Source organism: Phyllobates terribilis, unplaced genomic scaffold (assembly GCF_046119375.1).
Source record: "Phyllobates terribilis strain yellow unplaced genomic scaffold, ASM4611937v1 Scaffold_5__5_contigs__length_657084704, whole genome shotgun sequence".
Lineage (NCBI taxonomy): Eukaryota > Metazoa > Chordata > Amphibia > Anura > Dendrobatidae > Phyllobates > Phyllobates terribilis.
In genome coordinates, this window is record NW_027362765.1 from 7,454,956 (window position 1) to 7,477,409 (window position 22,454).

At 41.5% G+C, this 22,454-nt stretch overlaps 2 protein-coding genes across 2 annotated transcripts in view; both read right to left on the minus strand.

The window, feature by feature from the left end:
• LOC141271727 (uncharacterized) overlaps positions 1 to 22,454 on the minus strand; it is a 390,989-nt gene that overhangs the window by 150,204 nt on the left and 218,331 nt on the right. The window lies entirely within an intron of this gene.
• LOC141271726 (uncharacterized) overlaps positions 1,703 to 22,454 on the minus strand; it is a 236,708-nt gene continuing 215,956 nt past the window's right edge. Inside the window, exons 2-7 of the mRNA XM_073681820.1 lie at positions 13,407 to 13,562; positions 13,176 to 13,277; positions 12,978 to 13,101; positions 12,806 to 12,894; positions 7,622 to 7,712; positions 1,703 to 4,252 (exon numbers count right to left, since the gene is read on the minus strand). Coding sequence (XP_073537921.1) covers positions 2,409 to 4,252; positions 7,622 to 7,712; positions 12,806 to 12,894; positions 12,978 to 13,101; positions 13,176 to 13,277; positions 13,407 to 13,490 — 2,334 coding nt within the window. The 5' untranslated portion in view covers positions 13,491 to 13,562 and the 3' untranslated portion in view covers positions 1,703 to 2,408. The remainder of the gene's footprint in view (positions 4,253 to 7,621; positions 7,713 to 12,805; positions 12,895 to 12,977; positions 13,102 to 13,175; positions 13,278 to 13,406; positions 13,563 to 22,454) is intronic.

Genomic DNA, 22,454 nt, shown 5'->3' on the forward strand with positions numbered 1-22,454 from the left:
ATCTTATATTTAAGGACTCTGTTGAGACTGGGTCTGTACCACTTGATTGGCGACAGGCGAATGTAGTGCTTATATTCAAAAAGGGAGCAAAAAGTAACGCCGGAAACTATCGGCCGGTGAGTCTGACGTCCGTTGTGGGCAAAATTTTTGAAGGCTTTATTAATGAGGCAATTATGGAGCATCTTGATGCTAATAATCTATTAACCCCGAACCAACATGGATTCATGAGGAATCGCTCCTGCCAAACTAACCTGATTGACTTCTACGAGGAGGTTAGCTCTCGAGTAGATCAGGGGGAACCAGTGGATGTCGTGTATCTCGACTTCTCAAAAGCATTCGATAGCGTGCCACATAATAGGTTGGTATACAAAATGAGAATGATGGGGCTGGGGCAAAATGTTTGCAAGTGGGTAGCTAACTGGCTAAAGGATAGAAGGCAGAGGGTGGTTATAAATGGAATATACTCAGATTGGGTAAGCGTCACTAGTGGGGTACCACAGGGGTCTGTACTAGGCCCAATGTTATTTAATATCTTTATTAACGACATAGTCAACGGGATAAATAGTAAAATATCAATATTTGCAGATGACACAAAGTTATGTAAAACAATTAATACAAAAGAGGACAGTGCAGACCTACAGAGGGATTTGGATAAGCTGGGTAGGTGGAGCATTAAATGGCAAATGAGGTTTAACGAGGAGAAATGTAAGGTCATACATATGGGAAGGAAAAATGGAAGTCACCAGTACTCACTGAATGGGAAATCATTGGGGAATTCAGAGATGGAGAAGGACTTGGGCATCTTGATTGATAGCAAACTAAATTGGAGTGCCCAAAGTCAGGCCACTGCTGTAAGGGCAAACAGGGTAATGGGATATATCAGAAGAGGTATAGCTGCAAAGGATGAGAACATTGTTCTTCCACTGTACAAAGCTCTGGTCAGACCACACTTGGAATACTGTGCTCAGTTATGGGCCCCAATATATAGAAAGGATATAAATGAGCTGGAAAAGGTACAAAGGAGGGCAACAAAATTAATAAGGGGAATGGAGGGACTGCAATACCCAGAGAGGTTGGCAAAACTAGGACTATTCAGCCTGGAAAAGAGAAGGTTGAGGGGGGACATAATAAATGTGTACAAATATGTTAGGGGACAGTATAGAGACCTTGCCCGGGATTTGTTCAAAAGGAGGGATATTACGGTAACAAGAGGGCATTCACTAAGACTGGAAGAGAAAAGGTTTCAGCACCAGCATAGGAAGGGGTTCTTTACGGTAAGAGCAGTGAGAATATGGAATTCACTGAGTGAGGAGACGGTAATGTCGGATTCACTAAACCAGTTCAAGCGGAGACTGGATGCATTTCTAGATAACAGGCAGATTTCTGCATATACTTAAAAATAGAATAAAATAGTAGGTTGATACAGGGATTTATTCTGACTGCTGGTTTCAGAGTCGGGAGGGAATTTTTCCTCAGGTGAAGATTGGATAAATCATTTGGGGTTTTTGCCCTCCTCTGGATCAACTTTAGCAATTACAGAACTAACAGGTCGAACTTGATGGACGCAAGTCTTTATTCGGCTTTACTAACTATGTAACATTGCTAGGCACAGCTACCTGGGAGATAAACAGTGCTTGCGGACCAGCTAGGCGTTGAGGCTGATGGTGATGCTGAGCAGCATCAGCCCTGGCTGGACTGAAATGGGAGACCACAGAAGGTCCTGGACCCATTTCAAATCCACCACCAGACCGACGCCTAACAGAGGGTATATAAAATAGATATTCAACCAGACCCAAAAAATGTCTATTAGGTATATTAGAGGAGGATATGGAATTTGATCCAATTTCCATAGGGATTTCACATATTTTATTTCAAGCTAGGAAACATATTGCATCCAAATGGATTAACCCCTCACCTCCAGAAATGAGGGAACTCAAAAATAGGATAAATAATATTATCAGATTAGAAAAAGGGGTATATAAAAAATGAAACTCAATGAATAAATTTGAGAAAATATGGGGCTTATGGTTGGATACACCTGGAATGCCATCAAGGGGGTTATTGTTGGAGAGACAATGACTTATGGGAGAAGGAGGCTAATGGCGAGGTGTAATGTATATTGGAATTCATTAAATGTGGTATGGGTAATATAGCACACCTATAGGATTATAATGTTTATTACAATATTATGGTTATATAAGAGATTTCAAGAATGTTAATTGTAAGATATAGTAATTGCAAGTTATCAGACGGTAATGGGCAAGCTGAAAGGATATATAGGAGAGATGCACGTATGTCATCCTATGGTATGTTATTTTATTATTGTATGTACTGGTTTCCTGTTTTGTAAAAAAAAAAAAAACTAATGAAAAACATCTCAATAAAAATGTATTGGATTAAAAAAAAGATTAGAAAAAAGGCTTCTCCCCTATGTGGGTTCTCTGGTGCCTAATCAAATTGGATTTCTGGTTAAAACATTTTCCACATTCTGAACAGGAAAAAGGCTTCTCCCCTGTGTGAGTTCTCTTGTGACTATCAAGAATCATTTTACAATTAAAACATTTCCCACATTCTGGACAGGAAAAGGGCTTCTCCCCTGTGTGGGTTCTCTGGTGCTTAATCAAACCTGATTTGTGGTTAAAACATTTCCCACATTCTGAACAGGAGAAAGGCTTCTCCCCTGTGTGGGTTCTCTGGTGCCTAATCAATTTGGATTTCTCGTTAAAACATTTTCCACATTCTGAACAGGAAAAAGGCTTCTCCCCTGTGTGGGTTCTCTTGTGACTATCAAGAATCATTTTACGATTAAAACATTTCCCACATTCTGAACAGGAAAAGGGCTTCTCCCCTGTGTGGGTTCTCTGGTGCTTAATCAAACCTGATTTGTGGTTAAAACATTTCCCACATTCAGAACAGGAGAAAGGCTTCTCCCCCGTGTGGGTTCTCTTGTGACTATCAAGATTCATTTTACGATTAAAACATTTCCCACATTCTGAACAGGAAAAGGGCTTCTCCCCTGTGTGGGTTCTCTGGTGCTCAATCAAACCCGATTTCTGGTTAAAACATTTCCCACATTCTGAACAGGAAAAGGGCTTCTCCCCTGTGTGGGTTCTCTGGTGCGTAATCAAACCTGATTTGTGGTTAAAACATTTCCCACATTCTGAACAGGAGAAAGGCTTCTCCCCTGTGTGGGTTCTCTGGTGCCTAATCAAATTGGATTTCAGGTTAAAACATTTTCCACATTCTGAACAGGAAAAAGGCTTCTCCCCTGTGTGGGTTCTCTTGTGATTATCAAGAATCATTTTACGATTAAAACATTTCCCACATTCTGAACAGGAAAAGGGCTTCTCCCCTGTGTGGGTTCTCTGGTGCTTAATCAAACCTGATTTGTGGTTAAAACATTTCCCACATTCTGAACAGGAGAAAGGCTTCTCCCCTGTGTGGGTTCTCTTGTGACTATCAAGAATCATTTTATAATTAAAACATTTCCCACATTCTGAACAGGAAAAGGGCTTCTCCCCTGTGTGGGTTCTCTGGTGCTTAATCAAACCTGATTTCTGGTTAAAACATTTCCCACATTCTGAACAGGAAAAGGGCTTCTCCCTTGTGTGGGTGCTCTTGTGTGTATCAAGATTCATTTTACGATTAAAACATTTCCCACATTCTGAACAGGAAAAGGGCTTCTCCCCTGTGTGGGTTCTCTGGTGGCTATCAAGATGATCTTTCCGGTTAAAACATTTCCCACATTCTGAACAAGAAAAAGGCTTCTCCCCTGTGTGAATTCTCTTGTGTCTATCAAGAAACTTTTTACGATTAAAACATTTCCCACATTCTGAGCATGAAAAAGGCTTCTCCCCTATGTGAAGTCTCTGGTGATCAACAAAAACTGATTTCTGATTAAAACATTTTCCACATTTGGAACAAAAAAATCTATTGTCCGCTGTGTGTATTTTTTGATGCTTAAGAATAGACTTTTCAAAGGTAAAACTATTTCCATTTTCTGAATGTGAAAATGGCTTCTTTGCTTTAGGAGCAGTTCGTTTTTTAATGCTTATTTTATTTTGATTTTCCTTAGTAGTCGGTAATGAATCAGCAGACAGGATGTGTTTCATAGAATCAGATGATTGATGTTTGCTGTGAAGGGATGATGGTATATCTGAAGTAATGGCATTCACTTCAATTGTATCCTGTGGGATCTCAAGATCATCTGATTTAAAGATCTCCTGTCTCTCTGATCTCCTGGTACAGTCATCTGCCAAGAAAAAAAAACAATTATTAATTTTGAATAAAATGTCCCTGAAATTTATATTTTTGAACATTTCTACTTAAAATGTCTAAACAAACACATTCCTGGGCTACATGGTAATCCAGGGATATGAAGAGATATATGCTCAAGTTTAAAAATCTATTTTATTAGACACAAATCTAAAATATAGAGGAATATTTAAAATATTTTAAATATTCCTCTATTTTTTAGATTTGTGTCTAATAAAATTGATTTTTAAACTTGAGCATATATCTCTTCATTTTCCTGGACTAGCATGTAGCCCAGGGATGTGTTTGTTTAGATTGATTTAGAAGTGGTATGCAATCTTTATTTATTTGTCTATGGGATTCTTGTGTTAATTGTACTTAAAATGTCTGTAGAAATGGCAAGTTATTGACAGAAAGACAGTTCACAGTCTAATAGAAAACCTCATAGGATGAACCAGTAGATCGTGGTGTCCAACTGTTTGTTCATTCTGCCTCCAAAATATGGAATAAGAAACCATCAAACAATGTTATGTAGGCAAAAATAATAACAATAAAAACTTCTACTCATCTCACAAAAAACAAGTCCCCACTCAGGCCCATCATCTGTCAGTAGAAAAACAGAGGTTTCCACATTATTAGGCTCTTGAGAATCAACATGGCTTCCATAAACCAATCCAGCAATATCCACTCTCCCAAAGTCAGATCCCCCCCTCACTTCTGAGCCTTGCAGTGTGCCCAAAACAGATTTAGCATCCATGTATTTGGCATTACTATAGTGAGAAGAACCCACTTAATTTACGGTGTGTGTCTCCTGGAGCACAATCTGGACACTATGTGTTGGGTAATAAAATAGCATATTTGCAATTTTCACTCTCCATCATCCACCGTGTGCTAATTTTTGGAAAGTGACTGTGAAGTCATAATAGTCACTTCTCCTATAGATTAATTCACTGAGGGTTATAATTTCCAAAATGGAGTCACTTGATGGGGATTTCTACTGCTCTGGTTTTCTGCCATTTTGTCATATTAGTGCTTCTACAAAAGGTGTGTACCATCTCCTCTGGGACATCTACTTCTCCTCCTGCTTCGACTTGTGTGACGTCTGCTTCTCTAACCAGGCACCGCCTTATTCATCTTGCAGGCAGCGCTGGTGATGGAGGAGACGTCAGAACCAGAAGCTCTGGGTGGCGCAGGCTCTGTCCACCACTAAGATTAGGGTTGCTGGGACCAGTAGTACCATCCAGTCTGGCAGTATGGGGGTGTGTGCTGTCCAGCTGGAGTAATCTGCTCCCTGCTTCAGCCATTTGGAAAGCACCGCACCCTACTAAAGCTGGAAGCATATTGCCGGAAGCTGCCAGATACAGCCTTGTTCTCCTCTGGTTCAGTCCTCTGTGCTCAGCTCCCGGCTTGTGTATTTGTTTCCTGTTGTGACCTCGGCCCATTTACTGACTACTCTTGTGTCTTCTGATTTTGTATTTTCTCTGCCCTCCTGGTTGTGACCCGGTTACCTGACTATTCTTCTTCCCATCTCACTCCACCGAATACCAGGTAACACCGTGGCCCAAGCCTAGGGGTCTCTGTGTTAGTCCAGATCCATGTAGAGGGGTTAAAGGGTGATGAGCAAAGTAATTTTTGAAATCTATAAACGGGTAGATAAGGCAAGCCTGTTCGTGGTAGCCATCTTTTGAGCTTCCAGGTGACCATAAACAGCTCCCCCGATACATTGTGTCTGCGAACTATTCCAGCAAAATCTGCATTCCTAATAGCTAAATGTCGCTCCTTCCCTTCTTAACCTGCCATGTGCCCAGACAGTAGGGTACAACCGTATATAGGGGATTGTCAGATTCAAAAGAAGTTGGAAAATAATTTGTAAGGTCCATTTGTTTTCTATTAACTTTGGAATTCTTCACAAAGGATATCACCATACAAAAGTGACACACGTCAGATTTCAAAAATGGCCCTGATTAGGAACAGAAAACTGGCTGCAGGAAGGGGCTAAAGCAGAGGATTACTGAAGTCAAAAACTGTGACTATAGACAATAAAACATCTACTGAAAATGATCAAACTCAACAGTCTTCATCAGAGAAAAATGAGTAACTAGTGGTGAAACCTCTCTGGGGTAATTAGAGTATGGGGCTCGGTGGCTCTTGGCAATCTAAACTATCGTATGGGACAATATTTTCTGTCAGATGAGAAGAAATATTAGACATTTAAAGTGAACTTTTTTTATAATACTGCAGAGCTGAGGTGTCTTAAATTTAGATCTCGGACATTTGGAAGAGGCAATGGAGATCTTTCTGAAAGAAAACCAGGGAGTTACAGACTCACATAAGTGAGGCAGGCTGATCCCACCACAATGAAACTATCATAGAGAATGAAGGTGTAAAAAAAGAAAGAATATAAAAACATGTAACATCCCCAACAACAACGTATGTATGAGGGGAGAAATCCAACACTAAACTGGAGTTACACTAATTTATGGTGGACCATTGGATCTACTATGAGTCCTGACCAGAAGAGTAGAGAATGTATTAGTGCCCCCATTTCTGGAGAGATTGTGCAGTAATCTGAATTCCTTAGGATTGAAAACATAATGGAATTTATGACGTGGAGTGAATCCATGAAACCAGGGCTGGAGCCAACACATCTCCTGCAGGCGTGAATAAATGTATATTACAGCCATCAGCCACACACAGCTTAGAGATATATCATGGCACAGGTGTAATGCTTTTTGTATAGTTAATCGCGATCCTGTTTGAAGTTAATTGGTTTTAAAAGATATTGAAAAGTCAGGATAAAGGGAAACTCTGTTGTTATTGTACAGAAATTCACACTTGGCCTCACTGCACATTTAATGTTATCGATCATAAAAGTGAAGTTTGGCCAGAAAGACTGGACCTGGTCTTGTAGGGACCATATGAGCACATTCAGCAGCACAGAAGGGAGAGAAGGTAGATTCATCCAATAAGATATCAGGGTTCTAGGAAGCCAACAGCATCATTACCCTCCGCTTTCTCTTACAGGCCCATCATAATATTTTTCTTCAAGTGATTTTCTAATTTGTCAGCACATTCTACGTACGCTGTCATTTGGCTTTGTAGTTTACAGATCTGAGCAGGTAACGGTCAGCGTCTTCTAAACCCAGGGGGTAGGTGGATCCTTCAGGTTGTAAGATCTATAGAAAAGGGCTTTCACAATTTCCCAAAGTAAACTGAACATTTTCGGACGGAGGAGAATGTTGTGATCTAGATGCAAAATGGTCATCACACGATTGTGATACGACCGGACTACACCACCGATAAAGCAGCCACAGCCGGTGACTGAGAAGAATCTGTGACTTCTCTGCATTTAGTGGTCACTACTCACCTGGGTAGTCATATGTAGGAATCTCCTCTTTACACCGCTCATCACCCCTCACATATGTCTCTGTAGTATTAATATGGGTCAGATCTTCACCCTGAAACAAATATTATAAAAGTCAAAGACAGATGGAGAAGTCCCATGTATGATCAGTAGTGTTGAGCAAAACCTTCCAATATCGGGAAATATCGGATCGGATTGGATCGGACCGATACCCAAAATATATCGGATATGGCCGATTCCAATACCGGAAACCAATGCAAGTCAATGGGACACAAATATCGGAATAAAAATAAACCCTTTCTTTCCTTGTAGGTTAATTCTACATGAAGGAAAACAACTAAGAATAATGTAGAATGACATGAAAAGCCGGCAATTCATCAGCGGCATACACCGGTACCCGACAATTTAGAATAGAAAGAATAGAGCATCACACATAGATTAGATAGATAGAAACATGTCAGTCACACATATAAGAAGTACAGTGACAGTGTTGATTACTGTACTTGTCATTTAGTGTTAAAATAAAGGATATATTAAAAAAAAAATTGGTGTGGGGTTCCCCGTAATTTTAGTCTCTAGCGGAGGTTAAGCAGACGGCTGGGGCAGATGTTTGAAGCCTGGGAAGGGGGTAATACCCATGGAGCTTCCCAGGCTACTAATATCAGCCCCCAGCTGAATATCTAGCCTTTACTAGCTATTAAAATGGGGGACCCCCCCCCAAAAAAAATGACGTGGGGTCCCCCCTATTTTAATAGCTAGCAAAGGCTAGGCAGACAGCTGGGGGCTGATAATAATAGCTCAGGAAGGGTGCCATGAATATTGGCCCCCTCCCAGGCTAGAAACACCAGCCGTCAGTCGCCCCAGAAATGGCGCATCCATAGGATGCGCCAATTCTGGCACTTAGCCTCGCTCTTCCCACTGCCCTGTAGCGGTGGCAGTGGGGTAATAGGGCTGGGGTTGATGTCAGCTTATAATGCCAGCTGACATCAAGCCCAGGTTAGTAATGGAGAGGCGTCTATAAGACACCCCCATTACTAACCCCATAGCGAAACTTAAAAAAAACCCCACAAACACCCAGAATAAAGTCCTTTAATTGAAATAAAGACACAATTCTTTATTGTTCTAAATTAAACCATACCTACCATCACTCCCATTCCAGCTGAAGCCAACGATCTCCTGCAATAAAAGTAAAATAATAAAGCAACCTCATCCTTACCTTTCCATGGTTCCCACGACAGCTCCAGCTCTGCTACATTCACATGACAGGTTGGATCGCAGCCGAAAGCTGCCATCCAGCTTGCCATGCCGCAGACACTGAGAAGCTCCTCAGTGAAGCTCCTCAGTGTCTGGCTGTGACGGCATAAAGATGAGCTGAGGTCATGTCCAATGAACTCAGCTCACCTCATGCACGTCACTGACAGCATGGGAAAAATCTCCTGCGCTTGCAGTGAGCGTGAGAGAATTCTCCTGCTGAAGCGCTGAGCGCAGGAGAATTTTCCCACGCTGTCAGTGACGTGCATGAGGTGAGCTCATGTCCAATGAACTCAGCTCACCTCATGCACGTCACTGACAGAATGGGAGAATTCTCCTGCGCACAGCGCTTGAGCAGGATAATTCTCCCACGCTGGTATGGCATTGAGAGGACAGGCTGGATCACAGCTGAGCGCTGTCTTCCAGCATGCCATCCTTCAGAGACACTGCAAGCTTGCGCTCTGCAGTGTCTCTGAAGGATGGCATGCTGGATGGCAGCGCTCAGCTGTGATCCAGCCTGTCCTCTCAATGCCATCCCAGCGTGGGAGAATTCTCCTGCTCAAGAGCTGAGCACAGGAGAATTTTCCCACGCTGTCAGTGACGTGCATGAGTTGAGCTGAGTTCATTGGACATAACCTCGGCTCATCTTTATGCCGTCACAGTGAGACACTGAGGAGTGCAAGCATGCCTGCGCTTCTCAGTGTCTGTGGCATGGCAAGCTGGATGGCAGCTTTCGGCTGCGATCCAGCCTGTCATGTCAATGTAGCAGAGCTGAAGCTGTCGTGGGAACCATGGAAAGGTAAGGATGATGTTGGTTTATTATTTTACTTTTATTGCAGAAGACATTGGCTTCAGCTGGAATGGGCGTGATGGTAAGTATGGTTTAATTTAGAACATTAAAAAATTGTGTGTTTATTTCAATTAAAGGACTTTATTCTGGGTGTTGTGTTTTTTTAAATACTTTACTAGAAATTTATGGCGGTCATGTCTAATATTGGCGTGACCCCATGAATTTCAGGCTTAGGGCCAGCTGATAATGGCAAGCTGCCCTAACCCCTTTATTACCCAGTGAGCCACCGCACCAGGGCCCTGGATGAGTTGGGTACAGCGCCAGAAGATGGCACTTCTATGAACGCGCCATTTTCTGGGGTGGCTGCGGACTGCAATTTGCAGCGGGGGGGGGCAGAAAGCTTGGGCCTCCCTGCGCTGTGGATTCCAGCCCCCAGCTGCCTAGTTGTACCTGGCTGGACACAAAAATAGGGCGAAGACCCACGTTTTTTTTTTTTTCTAATTATTTCATGAAATTCATGAAATAATTTAAAAAAAAAGGGCTTCCCTATATTGTTGTGTCCGGCCAGGTACAAATAGGCAGCTGGTGGTTGGGGGCAGCCCGTTACTGGATGCTGTACCTGGCTGGCATACATAATTATGGCGAAGCCCACGTCAAAATTTTTGGGAAAAATAAATTAAAAAATAATAAAAACAAATAATAATTTAGGGACTGCATCTTTATTAACCCCTCACGTGGATGGCTTAATAAAGATGCAGTCCCTAAATGTGTTTTTTTTTTTTTAATTTTATTGAATTTTTCACCAAAAATTTGACGTGTCCTTCGCCATATTTTTGTGTCCAGCCAGGTACAGCAGGCAGGAACGGGCTGCCCCCAACCACCAGCTGTCTATTTGTACCTGGCCGGACACAATAATATAGGGAAGCCCTTTTTTTTAAAATTATTTCATGAATTTCATGAAATAATTAAAAACAAAAATACGTGGGGCTTCGCCCTATTTTTGTGTCCAGCCAGGTACATCTAGGCAGCTGGGGGCTGGAATCCGCAGCGCAGGGAGGCCCAAGCTTTATGCCCCCCCCCGCTGCAAATTGCAGTCCGCAGCCACCCCAGAAAATGGCGCGTTCATAGAAGCGGGTGGTGCGGTGGCTCACTGGGTAATAAAGGGGTTAGGGCCAGCTTGGCATTATCAGCTGGACCTAAGCCCGAAATTCATGGGGTCACGCCAATATTAGACATGACCGCCATAAATTTCTAGTAAAGTATTTAAAAAAACACAACACCCAGAATAAAGTCCTTTAATTGAAATAAACACACAATTTTTTAATGTTCTAAATTAAACCATACTTACCATCACGCCCATTCCAGCTGAAGCCAATGTCTTCTGCAATAAAAGTAAAATAATAAACCAACATCATCTTTACCTTTCCATGGTTCCCACGACAGCTTCAGCTCTGCTACATTGACATGACAGGCTGGATCGCAGCCGAAAGCTGCCATGCAGCTTGCCAAGCCACAGACACTGAGAAGCGCAGGCATGCTTGCGCTCCTCAGTGTCTCGCTGTGACGGCATAAAGATGAGCCGAGGTCATGTCCAATGAACTCAGCTCACCTCATGCACGTCACTGACAGCGTGGGAAAATTCTCCTGCGCTCAGCGCTTCAGCAAGAGAATTCTCTCACGCTCACTGCATGCGCAGTAGAATTTTCCAACGCTGTCAGTAACGTGCATGAGGTGAGCTGAGTTCATTGGACATGACCTCAGCTCATCTTTATGCCGTCACAGCCAGACACTGAGGAGCTTCACTGAGGAGCTTCTCAGTGTCTGCGGCATGGCAAGCTGGATGGCAGCTTTCGGCTGCGATCCAGTCTGTCATGTGAATGTAGCAGAGCTGGAGCCGTCGTGGGAACCATGGAAAGGTAAGGATGAGGTTGCTTTATTATTTTACTTTTATTGCAGGAGATCGTTGGCTTCAGCTGGAATGGGTGTGATGGTAAGTATGGTTTAATTTAGAATAAAGAATTGTGTCTTTATTTCAATTAAAGGACTTTATTCTGGGTGTTTGTGGTTTTTTTTAACTTTGACTTTGGGGTTAGTAATGGGGGTGTCTTATAGACGCCTCTCCATTACTAACCTGGGCTTGATGTCAGCAGGCATTATAAGCTGACATCAACCCCAGCCCTTTTACCCCACTGCCACCGCTACAGGGCAGTGGGAAGAGCGAGGCTAAGTGCCAGAATTGGCGCATCCTATGGATGTGCCATTTCTGGGGTGGCTGGTGTTTCTAGCCTGGGAGGGGGCCAATATTCATGGCACCCTTCCTGGGCTATTAATATCAGCCCCCAGCTGTCTGCCTAGCCTTTGCAAGCTGTTAAAATAGGGGGGTCCCCACGTCATTTTTTGGGGGGTCCCCGATTTTAATAGCTAGTAAAGGCTAGGTATTCAGCTGGGGGCTGATATTAGTAGCTTGGGAAGCTCCATGGGTATTACCCCCTTCCCAGGCTTCAAACATCTGCCCCAGCCGTCTGCTTAACCTCTGCTAGAGACTAAAATTACGGGGAACCCCACGCCAATTTTTTTTTTTAATAAATCCTTTATTTTAACACTAAATGACAAGTACAGTAATCAACACTGTCACTGTACTTCTTATATATGTGACTGACATGTTTCTATGCATCTAATCTATGTGTGATGCTCTATTCTTTCTATTCTAAATCGTCGGGTACCGATGTATGCCGCTGCTGAATTGCCGGACGGCTTTTTTAAAGAGACGGTGCATGAAAACATTATTATTTTTTTTAATAAATCCTTTAACACTAAATTACAAGTACAGTAAGCTGAGCGCTGCCATCCAGCTTGTCATCCTTCAGAGACACTGCAGAGCACAGGCATTATGGGAACTTCCGATTCCGGTATTCGATATTCTAAAAGTATCGGAACTCCGATACTGCAAATATCGGTCGATACCAGATATTTCAGTATCGGAATACTCAACACTAATGATCAGCTCTAATCCTGTCATCCCCTCCGTTCTCACTACACAAATATAAAACATATAATACTGGTGGATAAAACAAGACTGAGCACAAGACCTTCACAGCCGTCTACACATCATAGGGGAGATCTCATGACATCTTCTCTGTATCTACCTGATGAACATTGAGATCTTCTTGTTTATAGTCCTGACGAAGAAGAGGACGGGGACATCTCTCTGGTGTTGTCCTCTTACTGGATAGATCTGGAGGAAACACATACAGGGACTGAATTCATTCTTTACATACAGATAATTATAGGTTGTGTGTATTTAGTCCTGTCTATTACCTGGTGATGTGAGGGACTGGGGAACCTCCATCATGATGTTCCTGTACAGATCTTTGTGTCCTTCTAAATACTCCCACTCCTCCATGGAGAAATAGACAGCGACATCCTGACACCTTATAGGAACCTGACACATACAATGATACCGTCATCCCCCCGATCCCTTCATAGCGTTACTGTATAATGTCCCAGCAAGGTCACCTCTCTAGTCAGAAGCTCAATCATCTTGTAGGCGAGTTGTAGGATCTGGTCATTGATGTCCTCATGTATCAGGGGGTGAGGTGGAGGTCCTGTGATTAATCGCTGGTTATGGAGAGACACATTAATAAATCTCACTACAGACATTTCCAGAGTCCTCACCTCTCCAGTTTTGTTCACCTGTTATTCCCATAGATAAGAATAATTAAATGTGATGTCATCAGAATCTCTCACCTCTCCAGTAAGCCGGAAGAGGATCTCTAGGGTGAGATGTAATATCCTCTCCGCCATCTCCATCTTGTCCCTGTCCATATCCATCTTTGATGGGTAAATCAGGAAAATTTTCTTATATAGAAGATCTTCACTGAGAGGATCTGATATTGTAGAGACCTGAATGAGGAGAAGATAAGCCAATGGAACATCATAAAAATCCTGTGCAATAATACAACTATTGGAGATAACGAGGGGAAACATATAAGGAGATTTATTATTTGACAGTATTTCGTTTTTTCTTTACATCTAGTAATAAAACCTATATATTTTAGGCCACAGACAACAAGCAGTTTCTTCCTCAGAGTCTGCAGCTGAATACGTTTCTCATAGACTCACTGTCAGGGAAATATTGAGAAAATATTAACAATTTCTCCCAAGCCCCTCTTCCCTCTCACCTCTTCCTGATCCACCATTTGGACCAAACCAACTGTTTCCATGCAATTTAACACACACAGCAGAAGTCACTTGTAGACAAATGCAGCACAAAAGGTGCTACTGACCCACTTAACATAGGAATGCATCTCCCCTTAGCACAGACCTGGGATAGGCTGACACCTTCCAGCAGGGGCAGAGATTGAAGGAAAACTCATTTAGGCTTCAAAGGGGTTTAACACAAACTCCAGGATGTCCGGAGCTGATACGAAATAAGAAATATTGTAAGTTGTATAACTCCGCTAATAATGGGACCCATGTTTTTAGTGGCAGGGTCAGCCAAGGAACAATATGCTTATTTTATCGTAGCTGTGAGTCCCTCCGGGTAGCTGGGGTGCAAAAGTAACAAAATAACAGACAACAACTATGTCATGTGTGGTCTCTAAAGGAAGGTAAATTCATAACGGAAAAAATGGTAGAGCCAGCCCCCTTAATGTCATCCCAGGTGCTGTGTGGGCAGGTCTCCCCTTAGGCATAAAAGAATCCAAGGAGGATGGATGAGTATTCATTGCCAGGGGGGTATAGAGACTATAATAAACGGATCTTGTTCGATAACAGTCAAATCAATAAGTGAGGCGCCCCCCTCCAGCTAAACGGAATTGTCTCTGCGATCTATTACGTAAGTCTTCTTTAATCCTGTTTATATTGTGTAACTGTATATTCTGTACTGTATTGTCCCCTTTGTAAAATCCTTGTATATTTTTCATAACACTGCCTTCCTTTTGGATTAAATATAAAATGTAATAGTCCTGTTTCTTTTGCTCTGTAATCGTTCCCTCCCCCGAAGCCTTATACCCTACCAGAATGCAGGCGTCCGACCAGGCCTGTATTATATTTCAAATCTGGACGGTGGTGGCAGCGAACAATAATAATTGGGTTATCGTGAAGCTGACAGTGACCGTACGGGGGTGTATATACATATCCCAACAGAGTGACGGCAATGGTGAGAGATTGTGTGATCTTCCCGGTGTCGTCTCTTTGTGAGTTCATGACACCTTCCATAACGCTACTTCTTGTCTCATTTTCCGACAATGGAATTGGAATTAGCAATACTGCAGGAGATATTCATTACAAGTGACATGAGAAATAACTACGTCATGATGAGGCAACATCTTCTACTACGGCTCTAAAACCATATTTGGCCAGAGTCCGTCACTGACTACTGCACCACTGGCCGTCTATATGAATGTTTTCCGTCTTCTCCAGACTGTAATCTTTTATTAAGTTAGATCTCATGTCTGATTCACACACAGAAGTGTGAGGCTTTTATAAAAGCTGTTTTGTTTGCACAAACACCGTGGACAGAAATGATTTGATACTAAAGTCTACATGTACAGTGTATTATGGGGTTTACTTCTGGCCTTAGGCTTTCCTATATTACAAGAAAAAAAAAACAGAAAAAAGCAGATATTAAAAAGTTTCAAAAGAAAACTGTCACCAACAATTCTTGTAAAAAAAAAAACATGCAAAAAGCAGAAGACACATTGTCATTTTTTAACATGTTAAACATTTGTGTTTGTTCTTATATGAATTGTTTTGAGCACCAGAACATAGATGTACACCGCAGGGATGGCATGGGTGCGGCTGCAATAAAATCCCTGGCAGTTTAACCACTTGCTCCTGCAAAAAGCAAACATGGCATCTAAGAAGGTTTGACAGAGTTCGGCTGAATGACCTTCCTCCCCCAAGTACTCAATAGTATGGGGCTGCCTAGTTACTATGATACTTAAATGCCTAATAATGGTGTCTGGGCCTGCAATGTACGAAAGTCTATTAGGCCGGGCCAGAGGCAGCATTCAATAAGTTACCTTTTAACGCCCCCAGACACATTAGACTAAAGCTGCATGAAAGCACTGATTTCAGGGGGGTTTGGTAAACTATATAATGTTTTTGGGGGCCTCCCAACAGATAATGTCAGGGCAGAGAAGGATCTATGATCCAGAATTTCAGAGGCTAAAATGTTTGTTCTTCCTGTAGATAATCCTCCGCTAGAGGAGTCTGGAGGCGACTCTCTCAGACCAGAGGAAAGCGGGAATATTTGTGTGTATGGGGGAGTCGGGAGAGATAACCGTCTGCCAAATGACCGATCAGGCAACACTTAGCTCATGAGTATGGGGACGTTACTATTGCACAGGTAGTGATAATACACGGCACTACAGTAGTACAGTGCATCATCTGAGCAATCAGAGGCTTCTGTGTTGTATGATCGCACTAAGGAGAGTTGTTTAAAAAAAGTTTATAAAAAAGGTTTAAAAAAAGTTTTAAAGTGAAAATATCACAGTTTTAGCAAAAATAAATATTCATCACTATAGAGAAAACATGGATATAATGGGAAAATGGAGAGGGAGGTCAGCTCACTATTTATTCAATGCACCTTGTCTGAAGATCACCACATGGAGCCGCCCTGGTCAGGGACATTTCAAGGTTCAAGTAGAGCAAGGAGGAGAGATGGATTCTCCAGCATGGTCTATATTGTTAAAACCTCACATTGAGGCTGTGTGCCCACGATGCGTTTTTCAAGCGTTTATGCTGCGGAATTTCCGCAGCGTAAACGCTTGGTAAACCTTCCCCCATGGTCTCCAATGCAAATCCGCACTTTCAATGCCCATGCTGCGTATTTTTCCGCAGCGTTTATGCTGCGCTCAAAAATACGCAGCATGTCCATTAATTTTGCGGACACGCAGCGTAATCACCGCCATTGACTTGCATTAGAACGCGCCAATTCCGCATCTGTACTTGCGTAATTGGCGCGTTCTAATGTGTGGATGGTACCCAGGCCTGGAGGACAGAAGACTCTCCTCCAGACTCAGGTACCATAGAATCTGTAAATAAAAGAATTTAAAACAAAAAATAAAGATTATACTCACCTTCCGATATCCTCCGGTGTTTTGTCCACGCCGTCCGGTCTCTTGCAATGCTCGCGCTGTTGTGAAGGACCTGCCATGACGTCACTGAGTCATGTGACCCATCACATGACTCAATGATGTCACCGCAGGTCCTTCACAACAGCGCGAGCATTGCAAGAGACCGGACGCAGCAGAGATGACACCGGGAAGACATCGGAAGGTGAGTATAATCTTTTTTTTTTTTTTTTTTTACCATTCTTATTCTTTTTTTAACTATTACTTGGTTACAATATATAAATCCATGCCGGTTGCAGGGATTTATATAGTGTGACCAACTTGTCAAGCACTTTCCAAGAGATGCTCAAAATCGCTTGGAAAACTGCTTGAAAAAACGCATGCGAAAACGCTGAAAAAAAGCTTCTCTCTGGCAGAAAAAACGCATGTAAATCAGCATGCGTTTTTTTCTGCCAGAGAGAGGCAAAAACGCTCTGGATCAAATCTGCTACGTGGGCACATAGCCTTATTGTGAGTTCATAAAACTGTTGTGATGGCATACCACCAAGTGCCCGCATAGGAAACCAATGCTTATTCCTGATTTACAACATGTGAGTCTCTGTGATACTTTTATATCCTTCCCTTTCCTGGGTGTCCATTGATTACTGAGCACTTCTCAGACAATTTAACCCTGTATTGTATGGAAGAAAAAGATAATACACAAATACAACTCATACATGAGACATTCAATAAAATCACTGGAAATCAAAGACAAATACAATTAATTGTACTGTAATATTAATCCTGTCTGATGTCCATTCCCTGTGGGGCTCTAGTTTGTAAATTAAATATCCAATATGACTTTCTATTTAAGATTTTTCTTTTCATATCTCCACCTCTTAATGGTTTATAAACCTTTTCTATTCCTAATATCTGAAGGATCTGATATCCCCTTTATGTGTTTGTGAAAAGTGTCTTGAAACCACAGACAGGTTTAATGTTGTGGGATTGATTGCGTCAGATAAATGTCTTCTAATACATGTTTATAGCGGATCTGACATCCATCCCACATATTGTAGTTAACTCTCTATACACTCTATTAAGTAGATGACCCCTATAGTGGTACAACTGATGAAATTGTGTATTGCAAATTGTAGTCCTGTTAGGTTTTCTTCAAATGTGTTGGTTTTATTAACCACTTCGCACCAGAGCCTGTTTTTGCCTTCGTGACCGGGCCAATTTTTACAATTCTGACCACTGTCACTTTATGAAGTAATTACTCTGGAACGCTTCAACGGATCCCCCTGATTCTGAGAATGTTTTTTCGTGACATATTGTACTTCAGGATAGTGGTAAAATTTCTTCGATATCACTTGCGTTCATTTGTGAAAAAATCGGAAATTTGGCGAAAATTTTGAAAATTTAGCAATTTTCAAACTTTGAATTTTCATGCCTTTAAATCAGAGAGATAGATCACACAAAATAGTTAATAAATAACATTTCCCACATGTCTACTTTACATCAGCACAATTTTGGAACCAAAATTTGTTTTTGTTAGGGAGCTATAAGGGTTAAAAGTTGACCAGCGATTTCTCATTTTTCCAACAAAATTTACAAAAACATTTTTTTAGGGACCACATCATATTTGAAGTCACTTTGAGGGGTCTTTATGACAGAAAATACCCAAAAGTGACACCATTCTAAAAACTGCACTCCTCAAGGTGCTCAAAAACACATTCAATAACTTTATTAAACCCTTCAGGTGCTTCACAGGAATTTTTGGAATGTGGAAGAAAAAAATTAACATTTAACTTTTTTCACAAAAATGTTACTTTAGACCCAATTTTTTTTATTTTCACAGGGGTAACAGGAAAAAATAGACCCCAAAATTTTTTGTGCAATTTCTCTTGAGCGCGATGATACCACATATGTGAGGGAAAACCACTGTTTGGGTGCACGGCAGGGTTCGGAAGGGAAGGAGTGCCATTTGACTTTTTGAATGTAAAATTTGTTTGAATAATTAGAGGACGCCATGTTGCATTTGGGGAGCCCCTGATGTTCCTAAACAGTGGAAACCCCCCACAAGTGACACCATTTTGGAAACTAGACCCCTTAGGGAACTTATCTAGATGTGTGGTGAGCACCTTGAACCCCAAGGTGCTTCACAGAAGTTTATAATATTGAGCCGTAAAAATAAAATTTTCACATTTTTCCCACAAAAACGTTTTTCATCCCTTAATTTTGCATTATCATAAGGGTAATAGGATAAATTGCACCATGAAATTTGTTGTACAATTTCTCCTGAGTACGCCGATACCCCATATGTGGGGGAAAACCACTGCTTTGGTGTACGGCAGGGTTCGGAAGAGAAAGGAGCGCTATGTTGGCTGGGATAGGTTGCAGACACCATGTCACATTTGAAGAGTCGCTTACATGCCGAAACAGCAGGAACCCCCACAAGTGACCCCATTTTATAAACTACACCTCTCAAGGAATTTATCTAGGGAAGTAGTGAGTATTTTTTAATTTTTACATTTATACCATTGGGCAGTGAAAAAAGCCTAATTATATTTTTACCACAAAAAAATGTTTTACCCTCAGATTTTACATTTTCACACAATGGGTAAAAATGGTGCCGAAATGAGTCACACAATTTCTTCTAAAAGTGGCCATACCCCATATGTGGCTGTATCGTACCGCTCAGCCATACGGCGAGATCTGGGGGGGACGGAGTGCTATTTGACAATTGGATAACAAATTATTGTAGAATAGGCATTTGGATTTGGGAGCACAATATTTTCTGAATTTCTTTTGGGGGGCAAGGGCCATTTCGCTTCTCCAGAGCTTTTCTGCTACCAGTAACTTGGAAGTCCCTTATATTTTTAACAGATGACGGACCTGAGTGGGGACTAGCTTTTTTTGAGGACTGAGTTGAAGCTATTTATTGGGAACATTTTACGTAACATTTATCCGGTGCTCTAGGCTGAGCACTTACATCGGGGTTTCCATCTAAATTTCCAAGTGATGTAATTCAGATGAAACCCCTGCAGGATCCATTCACTGTAATGAGGCAGCAGAGTTACTCTGGACTCCGTCTGGCCTCTGTTTAGTGGTGTCCTTTTTTTCAGAAGTGCACAAAACTGTGGCCAACCGCACTTTTATGCACGCCTAAAACAAATGACACCGTGGGATCACAGGCCAGACGGCATTCACAGTGGCCTATATCTGCCTCATTACAGGGAATCTTCCGTCATGGGTTCCGTCTGAATCACGTATTTCAGAGATTTACACGGAAACTCTGGCGTGAGTGCTCAGCGCAGAGCGCAGGATAAATGTGAGCAGAGCCTTACTGCGATCTTTGGGAGACATAATAAACAAATCAGTAGCAGGTGAAGAATTGGTTTTATTTATTTTTTTACACCGTTCCTCGTGTGATATAACTGATTAGATTACTTTATTCTTCGGGTCGGTGCGATTACAGAGATACCAGATTTATATCGGGTTTTTATGACTGACAGCTGTCACACACTAAGAGACGCTTTTTTTTTTGCAAAATCTAGTTTTTGCATCACCATATTTTGAGAGCTATAATTTTTCCATATTTCGGCCGACAGAGTCATGTGACGGCTTGTTTTTTGCGGGATGAGTTGACATTTTTATTGGTACCATTTTTGGGTACGTGACATTTTTTGATCGCTTTCTATTCCATTTTTTGGGAGGTAAAATTAACAAAAACCAACAATTCAGGAATTGTTTTTTGAGGGTTTTTTTTTATGCCGTTCTGCGTGTGGTGAAAGTGATCAGGCAGCGTTATTCTTCGGGTCGGTACGTTTACAGCGATATTACACTTACTGTATATTTTTTTTATGTTTTGGCGCTTTTACACAATAAAACAATTTTATATAAAAAATATTTTTTTGCATTGCTTTATTCTGAGCGCTATAACTTTTTTATTTTTCGGCTGATGGAGCGGTATGGCGACTTTTTTGCGGAACAAGATGACGTTTTCAGCGGTACCATTTTTATTTCCATTTTGCTTTTTGATCGCATTTTTTTCCACTTTTTGTTTGGCGATATGAGGAAAAAGCATAGTTTTTTCCTCCGTTTTTTATTTATTTTTAATACGGTGTGCACAGAAGGAGTTAATTAGTGTGACAGGTTTATAGCTCGGGTTGTTTCGGACGCGGCGATACCAAATATGTGTACTTTTTTTATTTTTGCATAAATATACGGATTTATCGGTTTAATATTTTATTTATTTATTTTAATTTATTTTGTATTTTTTTTTTAACAGTTTCAAAACATTTTTTTTTACTTTTTTTTACATTTTTACTTAGTCCCTGTATGGGACATTAATTTTTATTTTTCTGATCGCTGATCTCATGTAATGTAATAAACATATATTACATTACATGAGATCTTCACACAGTCAGTGTGTCCTGCCAGGCTTCAGCTGCAGGCTGACACTGGCAGGACACCATATATGTCAGAGCTGGAGGCTGTCATGTGACCTCCAGCTGCCATAGCAACACAAGGTCCTGGAAGGTATCAGGGGTCTTCGGAGAGGTAAGTATACCACCTCCTCTCCTCCTGCTGTCTTCTATATGCCGCGATCACTATAGATCGCGGCATATAGAAGACAGCAAAGGGTTAACATCACTGGGACCTGATCCAATCAGGTCCCGATGATGTTCCCTGTCAGAGCTAACGCTCTGCACCGCTCTCGCCGCGCTTGCAGGACCCTGGGGGTCTTGAGCGCTGCACAGAGCCCAGGCAGCGCGGACGTTTATGTACAGTGGGCGGTCGGGAAGCGGTTAACATAGTTGCATGCTTTACAGGGTGTATGTCCACATTATATTATATATATATATATATATATATATTCTTTATTTTTATATAGCGCCAACATATTCCGCAGAGCTTTACATACATTATCATCGCTGTCCCCATTGGGGCTCACAATCTAAATAAAAAAAAAACCTAACCAAGGATAACCAAGTCACATTACGTTTGATATTTGTTTCTTGAAAATAACTAGTTGAAAGTTTTCCGCCAAGTGTAGAAGCCTTTTTGGATACAAAAATCAAACAAAATATGCAAAAGAATTTACAAAGTCTGGAGGATGGATCTCAGACATCAAAAAAGCTAAGTTTGAAAGAGATATCAAAGACTACGAGTCAAATTCAATTTACACATGGAAGTGAAACAAACCAAGAGCTACTGTTCTGAAATACAGGTCACACAATAAATTCAAAGGAAATAGAGGAGAGTGGAGGTCAGCTTCACAAATCCCAATGTGTCCATGGGTTCCTCTAATTATGATTCTCTGAGGACAAATCTGATGGATCAATTAAAGACAGATGGAACAAAAATAAATTCTCAAGTATTCCCCAAAATCCAGCACAAAACAACGGAGACAGGCGGGCAGAAAGCACAAACGTGCCCAGACATGTGCGTTCCACGCCGGAGTGCATCACGGTCTCCTATCTGCGAATGCGCATGTCCGGAAGCATGCGTTCCATACCGGAGCACATAATGGTTTTGGATTGCATTCCACCAACATAGGATTTTTCTATCTCTGAGATCAGCGTCATGGGAGACTAAAAACAAGTATTGCACATCCTCCCATCATGCAATAGGAATGTAGATCTACTTTATCACTACATAAAATATGGGATGATGGCCCACAGTATACTCCTAAATGGTCAAATTTGTCCCCTATTGCACAATTAGAGAT